The sequence below is a fragment of the Asterias rubens genome, chromosome 1 (genome assembly GCF_902459465.1).
Source record: "Asterias rubens chromosome 1, eAstRub1.3, whole genome shotgun sequence".
NCBI lineage: Eukaryota > Metazoa > Echinodermata > Asteroidea > Forcipulatida > Asteriidae > Asterias > Asterias rubens.
The window spans coordinates 31,097,044-31,105,501 of record NC_047062.1 but is presented as its reverse complement, the minus strand read 5'-3'; the positions used below and the strand labels follow the sequence as shown (position 1 = coordinate 31,105,501).

At 40.7% G+C, this 8,458-nt stretch overlaps 1 protein-coding gene across 1 annotated transcript; it reads left to right on the top strand.

Moving 5' to 3' along the window:
* The first annotated feature begins 4,481 nt into the window (after positions 1–4,481).
* LOC117294397 (probable serine/threonine-protein kinase samkC) lies at positions 4,482–6,858 on the top strand. Its single transcript, XM_033776816.1, has 3 exons — positions 4,482–4,677; positions 5,202–5,283; positions 5,886–6,858. Exons 1-3 carry the CDS (start codon positions 4,482–4,484, stop codon positions 6,856–6,858), a joined length of 1,251 nt encoding a protein of 416 aa, XP_033632707.1.
* Positions 6,859–8,458: the final 1,600 nt, after the last annotated feature.

The following is an 8,458-nucleotide window of genomic DNA, read 5'->3' as shown; positions in this document are numbered from 1 at the left end:
ACCTCAACAAAATATATCACAACTTAGGCCTAATGTCCATCACATCTACAGATATATAGACAAAGCTTTACAATAATTATAATTTAATTGCAGAACCACTTTTAGTTTCTCCTCACCAAGTTTAGAATAAACATGTTCCCTGCTCCAAACGTAAGACGTGTTAATTACGCCTCCAGTAGGGCCTACTGGATGATAAGGGGCATATCATCACTAGTCTACTTTGAGTCTTCAATCACGGAGGTACTTCTCGCTTCAGAAAATGAAAGAGACCAATATGCAGAAGTCTATCGAGTAAAACGCATGTTAAATAATTGAACAAACTCACTTCGTTCATTTATTTGTTGTAACCCTCTTAAGACAATAAAATAAGTTCCTTGTATTTCTAGTTAAATAGTCATGCGCATAAGAAAGCCAGATGGTGTAGCCTGGCTGGAGAGGGCGCTGTGCCCGGCCATGCTCGTTCTTTCAAGAAGACAAAATTGGTGAGTTCGAGAGTCTCTGTATTTTGCTCTAAACAAATCACGTTTTCACCGCAGTTCTGAGGGTAAACTACTGAAAAGGCACGATGGTGAGTTGCTAACATACTAGTCTTCAGATTTGAAGTGTTGAAAACAGTTTTTGTTCGCAAAATTTGAAGATATTTAGGGGTGTTTTTCGGCACGGCGCCAAGTTTAAAACCCAGTGTGACAAGACATAGACTGGCACCGTTGGTCATTATTACGGACACCCTGACGTCGTTCTGCAGTATGCAGGGATTTGCACGTTGTCGTTATCATAAGTGTATTGTTCCAAATACACTCAGGTTTTCACCGCATTTCCAAGGGTAAACTACTGAGAAGTTGCGATGGTGAGTTGATAATTCCCTAGTCTTTAGATTTCTAGTGTTGTAAACGGTTTTTGCCTGCAAAATTTGAAGATATTTAGCGATGTTTCGGCACAATGACGACCGAGTTTAAAACCCATACATCATAATTTATCATGCATTTATATGACATTTCTCATGTGTCCACTACACTACACCACTGTGACAAGATTTGATTCTTGTTTGACACCGTCCATGGCCTAGTTGTTGTGGTGTCCTGCTGCAGTTTTTTTCAGGGCTTTGCACTTTGTTGTGCATGCACATTATTGAAAACTTTGATTTGATTTTGTTTTTTGAAGTTTAGAATTTAAATTTTAACAATGTTATTGTTAGTTAGTTTGACTTGAATTGAGTTTTCAGAGAAGTGATGATGTATATTTGTCACTAAAATTATTAACTAGGCCTAACTGAAATTCTCTACTTACTCTATAAAAGAACAATGCTACTTTGACTTTTAATTTATAAGCTTTTTTTTTTTAATCTTGTAAGTTGAAGAGAATTTAACTTATATTATTGGTCTAGGTCAAGCTTTATGCTAGCCCTGGTAGGACGTCAGTCAGTCAGTGCCACTGCACTCACATCCTGATGGGTATAAAGTTTCTTTACAATGCGAACACAAATTTGACTACGATTTTCTTTATTTTTTACCTGATTTGAGAAGTTGAAATTTGGTTCATATATTCTTAGTGCCCCTTACTACACTTTGTTGAACTAGTTCACAACCAACAAATATATTCATGGATGAAATTATTTATGAAAATAAGTCAAAGTTCTGTACTGGCAATGTGATCATCATGTACAAATTGATAGTGTAAGCTCATGTGTGCATGGCTTTGAGTACAGCGCTGCAATTAGCATAGACCTTTTCGCAAATACTGGGGCGCGCGCGTAAAGCTTGGAATTAGGTGCATTGTGGTCTAGCTGGTACCCAAATTTGATCCATATCTATCCCACAATGCACCTCATTCAACAGTCTGCGCTTGCGCATTGGTATTTGCGATAAGGGCTATTAAATGATTAAGCTGAAAAAGCGCCCTCTTGTGGATAAACCTCCGTCATTTAGCCTACGATTGAGAGTAAGAGCATGTGATAATAAATGTTTACAAGCAAGTCCGTTCAGGACGTGACTGTGGGAAGCGTCAATTTTAATGTTTTTTTCACAAAATATTCACATCAAAATTCAACAATTGAAAAAAAAAACCATCTTTGAGTTCGGCTAACAGGGAACATGTTAATAAAAGTTCAGCTTCCTGAGTAAGGTAAAATCTTTTTTTTTTTTTATGTTGTACATTTGTTCTCAATGGTACGGGACCTTTATACCCTGGACTCCGACGTGTTGAATGCAATGAAGGATTCCAACCTGGGCTAGCTTCATGCAAACACATGTCATTCCGTTGGTCTCCTCCGGGTACCAGAAATATTAACCTTAAAATTTCATCGTCAATTCATCATTTATTACGCTTATGCCCCCGTCAATTGCAAGACGGAATTTGTGACCCAACGGAAATGGTGCATCATTTTCATGGAGTCAGTCATCTTTCAGTGTACAAATGACCCATGACGAGTCGTAAATTTGATGCACTTACACATTTGACACACTGCCGACCAATTGTATTGACTCGCCATTTCTTGAAAAGGACGCACATCGTCGGATGGTCGGAATGACCAAGTATCAAGCAATTGAATGCCCATGCGCACAAAAAGCAAAGCGATCATATCAACCTAATTGGAGTTCACTAAAAGACCCCTTGAAGGTCAAGTCGCATTTTCCCCCAACTCATTTAACCTTGTAACCATGGTTAAACAAGGAGGAAACGGCCAGACTAAAAATTCATTTATAAAACAGCCGTGTTCGTCTTAACCCTAAAATTATAGTACAGTCTTTTGTGAACATCATTTCACGCAATGTAAACAAACCCTAGATATAGCCTAAAGTTACATTTTCTACTTGCCAAATATCGACAGAGCTCCTTTCCGTTGAACAAGGTAATGTGCCACCGATAAGTTGTACATACTTGTAAATAAATCAAGTTTGGGTATTTAGAGGGCACTGCAGAGTGTAAAGTCATATTCTTTGTAAAAATACAAAATGTTTTTGTTTGTTAAAACAATAATTCAGGGCTGGAATTACATGCAAGCCATGGACATGATGGGAGGCCTTGTCCTCTGTTGCCCCTGCTCTTGGCCTTTAGGGGTGGTACCCTTCAACGTTTTTCATTTGACTTGAGGTTTAGGATTTACCCTTTATACATGTAGGTGCGCTTTGCAAAGTACCAAACATGCCAAACAGAGTGCGTATACCAAACAGATATTTATAGGCACCTCGAGTTACTACAAAGTGTACAAATCATGAAGCCCTTCTTCTTGCTTTTTAGTTTCTGTGGGCATGTTTGCAATGGACAAGACTGGTTGCAGGACGAAATGTTTGCTTGATTTTTCAACTTTTGGTAATGAAATTGAATGAAATTAAATTAAATTAAATGATATGACATAGGCCCTACATTTAAAACTGGTAAAGGAGCACGTTGCCTTGGATCAGTTAAGTTGGTTTGTGAAAAGCAATTGTAACCATTTGTTATAAAATGCATGGTTAGAAAGATGTTTTGAAAGTAGAATACAATGATACAAATTTGCCTTGTTATTGTGTGGTTTTCCTTTTACTTTGCGAACTAACACGGACTAAAACCAGGGTGCACTTTGTATGTGTTGTGTTTCATGCAGAGAGCTCAGTTGTAATCAAGTTTCCACCAGCACCAATCCTTAAAAGAACTGTGACAGGCCTGTATGCTTCGTTTTTTGAAAGGGCAAGAGCACCAAGGCATTTTGTCCTCGGTAAAGGGCACCCTATGAGGAAACAACAAACTTCTAATGGAGCATTTCAAGGGCACCAAGGCAATGACTGGGGGCATTGAGGCAATCGCCTTTGTTGCCCCCGTGAAGTATTAGACCTGCTGTCACAGGCATTTGATGTTCCCCAAAGTCACTGTTGTCCAAGAAGTTCAATTTAAACATTTACCACCGGTCCTAAACAGCTCTGTATACAAATCATGCAGAATGTCTATTATCGCTTGAGTTAAACAAAAGTCGGTGTCAGTCATGTTTTTATATTATTACAATTTATTCAAAGATTTCTGTAAGTTATTTGGCAGTCATTTTCATTTTTAACAGCCTGGTTGTATTTTGTCAGTTGGTTTGAACAGACACATTTAGACAACTTCTTATGTAGATTTAGCTTCCCCCCCCCCCTCAAGTCCGTAAGAGCAAAACCCTTTTTATCCGCCTCCTTACATGTACATGTACACAGATTGTTGTTTGTGTTTGTACTTCATGTCAAATAACCATAATGTTTGTTGAAAAAAAAATAATTATAATGTGTAATAAGCGTTGTAGACAGGATTGCAAGTGCACCTTTTCAACATGATTTGTGCTTTGATGAGGTGCACATTTGGAGGCCCATCAAGAACAAATGACAACTTTGGCTGCTAATGTGGAGATGAGAAGTGTGAAGGGGACTGCAACCAGCACTGCTAAGCCTGCCAAAGCCATAGCTGTTCTCTGAGATTAAGGTCAGTACACGAGTCAAAGAGGAACAGGCATGTCTAAAATCTCATGTATTAAAATGAAGTCTGTCGTCCGCAACACCTTGATTCGTCATGCTTTCAACACCTGTGACCAAGGCAGGTTGAAGCAGGAACTGCACTACATCTGGACATCGCTACAAGACCTTCACAACATCAGCCAGCCCAAGCCAAGCATCTCGAAAGACGAAAGACCACAGTTCAAGACATCCACAACCCTTCCATATACCAAGCCATGTACATGTATCACACAAGCTACAAATTGTTCATCATCAACCTTCAGCTTCGACTGCAGAGCAGGCTACTACAAGTTCTTCCAACTATGATGATCTTGGGCTAGTGTAGAGATTTGGCTTGGTCGTAGCATGCCTTCATCAACTCCAAGCAGATGTTGAACATTTGTCAGGAATGATGAGCATAGCGGAGCAGGCGACTACAAGTTTCTTCCAACTACAGCGATCTTGGACAAGTGTTGAGATTTGGTTTGGTTGTAGCATGCCTTTATCATCTCCAAGCAGACATCAGGAGTGATGTGCATTGCCTTCCTGGTCTTCTTCTCCCGAAGATGTGTGTGTATAGAGCATACATCTTGACAGGCTCATCATCTGGCATTCGGAGTAGGTGCCCAAGGAACGTATTCACACTATGCGAAGTTTCAAACATCACTTAACACCTGAAACCTCTAGAGTGGGTCGAATATATGAGGTGTCTCACAAAAGACATGTCCGACCTGTACTAGCGAGATCTGGTCCACTCCACAGGTGAAGCCAGTGCAGAGGAACAGCTCTGCCCTCCACCAAGGAGGATTAGTGTTGAGATTATAATCACATGGATTGCTGAGGTGTAGGTGACATGAGGTGTACACGTACCATGAGTCCCAACCAGGCAGAGAGGGTCAGGACATACATGTAATAGGCTCTCAAAGAGTTTTTTCCTCAGTCTACTGAGTAGAAGAAAGTAGAGATTGCCACTTGGATAAAATTCCATCGGAGAGAAAAAAAAGATGACATTCTGAATGACGGGTTTTCAGGGGACTTGCTGATGCATCTTTAGGAGGAGGCGTTAGGCAAAAGAGAACCCTGGGTACATAATTTGCTGAGCTAAAGAACACAGTGATACCTTGGGAGTGAGTCCCCATCCAACCCATTGGGGAGGCAATGACAACCAAAGTGGCTGATAAAGACTCGACAAGCGAAGTTTAATTCCAGCAATTAATCAGCAAGCTACCCAGATTTTTAAGGCTATAAGAGGAGGCCTTACATACAACATGTTCAACTGATGATGATGAAGAAGACACATGCTTCCTTTTACACGAATGATGCTTTGATTTCCAAAGATCAAGAGCAGGGTGATATATAATACATGTTGCTGATTTCATGAACCAACCCTTCGGTCAACAAAACCAACCCTTCAGTCAAAACTAAACCCTAAAACCAATCCTTCAGTCAAGAACCAACCCTTCAATCAAGAACCAACCATTCAGTCAAGAACCACCCCTTTAACCAAGAACCAATCCTTCAGTCAAGAACTAATCATTCAGTCAAGAACCAATCTGTCAGTCAAGAACCAATCTGTCAGTCAAGATCCAAGCCTTCAGTCAAGAAACAACCCTTCAGTCAAGAACCAATATCCCTCAGTCAAGAACCAATCCTTCAATCAAGAACCAACCCTTCAGTCAAGAACCAACCTTTCAGTCAAGAACCAACCCTTCAGTCAAGAACCAATATCCCTCAGTCAAGAACAAAACCTTCAGTTAAGAACCTACCCTTCAGTAAAGAACCAAGCTCTAGAACCATCCCTTCCAGTCAACAACCAATCCTTCAGTCAAGAATCTACCCTTCAGTAAAGAACCAAGCCCTAGAACCAACCCTTCAGTCAAGAACCAACCCTTCAGTCCAGAACCAACCCTTCAGTCAAGAACCAACCCTTCAATCAAGAACCAATCCTTCAGTTAAGAACCAACCATCGGTCAATAACCAAGCCCTAGAACCAACCCTTCAGCCAAGAACCAATCCTTCAGTCAAGAACCATCCCTTCAGTCAAGAAAAAAGCCTTCAGTCAAGAACCAATCCTTCAGTTAAGAACCAACCATCGGTCAATAACCAAGCCCTAGAACCAACCCTTCAGTCCAGAACCAACCCTTCAGTCAAGAACCATCCCTTCAGTCAAGAAAAACAGCCTTCAGTCAAGGACCAACCCATCGGTCAAGAACCAATCCTTCGGTCAAGGACCAACCCATTGGTCAATAACCAAGCCCTAGAACCAACCCTTCAGTCAAGAACCAACCCTTCAGTCAAGAACCAATCCTTCAGTCAAGAACCAACCGTTCAGTCAAGAGCCAACCCTGCCAATAACCCAATGTTCAGATTGCCAGATCCACAATCAACATTAAATGGAAGCTCAGGAATGCTGCCTTAGCTGTCCTACATGTAGCAGGGATAAAAGATGAGCCCACCAGTAGGGGCCAATGCAGCAATGCTAAGCCAATGATTGCAGGGTCGCTGACATGAGTTCCCCTTTCAAGTTAACCCCTCAGTAGAAACAAAATAGGAGATCACTGCAAGACAACCCATTACCCGGTTTTATGGCCGCATCTTCCAATTAGTCTATGTGATACACCTTGCTGATAATTACTGAGGAGAGTTGACCAATAACTTTCAGCTTGACGAGAAAACATCTTTCTTGGTCTTTGTCGTCGAGAGCGTCAAATCCATCGACTCGAAGCGGGTACCACCTCTGGTCGTATGGAGGGCAGCATTCAAGCGGACATCATTGAAATTTGCAAAGTCACAATCATGCAGGCTACCTTTAGAGTTTTGATTGATTTATCAATGGGGGCACTTATAAGATAATGTGATTTTGCAGGATGCTTACTCCCATACATGTACCATCTTTTTTACAAAACAGGCTTTCATATAAAATTTATACCAAAATAACCCAAAGTGTGACCATTTAAAGGATGCTAGGCACTGGTAAGCCATAAGCAGACCACCGTGCTTCAAGCTAAATAGTCATGGGCTGTAGGCTGGTGCATCACAAAAAGACAAGTCACTTGGCCGTGGTCAAGGTTTGAGCCAGGATTTGGTAAAAGGGTGTACAAATGTGCTGAAATTTAAAACTGGGCGTCCAAATGGTTCTCTTACAAACACATGAAAATGACAGATAAAACAGGGGGGTCAGTATTTAAGATAGGGTATGAAAGTCACACATACACGCTACTGGCTATCTTGATTATCCTTGTAAGAAGATCTGTACAAAATTATTTCGAAGAGTATATTGATACTTATTATTATTATTATTCAGGCCTGATACTTCACTGAGGCAACGAAGGTGACTGCCTTGATGCCCCCTGGTCATTGCCTTGGTGACCTTGAAATGCTCTAGTAGAAATTTGTAATGTCCTCCTAAGACAAAGGAGAAAATGCCTTGGTGCCCTTGCCCTTTCAAAAACGAAGCATACAGGCCTGGTTCATGCTTTATTAAAACACTACAATAGAGCTGCTAAAAGCCGAAATGTATGTTTACAAAAACAGTCAATTAAAATGGGAATTTTGCCATGTGTGCGTGCAGACTCCTTGCTACTAGGCATACTAAGCTTACACAGCTAGGGCAGGAATTCATCGCTTGCCCTGCAAGTGGAGAATGGAAATCATTAGTGCATAATTCGGTGCTAAGCAGAGCCTGAAATTGGGCCCAGTACAGTTATCAAAGGTCGGTTATGCAACAGATGTTGTTTACTCCGCCAATGCACTAAAATGTTAACAGATTTTGTGGTCATTTTTTTTTTGTGTTGTAGTAAAGCTTTCATCAACAAAGAGATCTACCCTTCAACAAGTAGACGTCCAAGACCAGCCTATGATGAAGGAGCTGCACTTTACGACCCCCAAAAGCTAACTTTTAATATTTACACCTGGTCAAAGAAATAGATTATGTTATGAATTTGTAGAATGTCTGTCTCTGCTTTGGTTTAAAAGCAGTGGACACTGTTGGTAATTACTGAAAATAATTATTAGCATAA

What these genes read in the sequence shown, in the direction of transcription:
- LOC117294397 (XM_033776816.1), top strand. Translation starts at nt 4,482, where the DNA reads ATGAAGTCTGTCGTCCGCAACACCTTGATTCGTCATGCTTTCAACACC. An exon ending in CCTTCCATATACCAAGCCAT is followed by an intron (nt 4,678 to 5,201) that starts GTACATGTATCA and finishes TCCACTCCACAG; the next exon opens with GTGAAGCCAGTGCAGAGGAA. An exon ending in ATCACATGGATTGCTGAGGT is followed by an intron (nt 5,284 to 5,885) that starts GTAGGTGACATG and finishes CCAATCCTTCAG; the next exon opens with TCAAGAACCAACCCTTCAAT.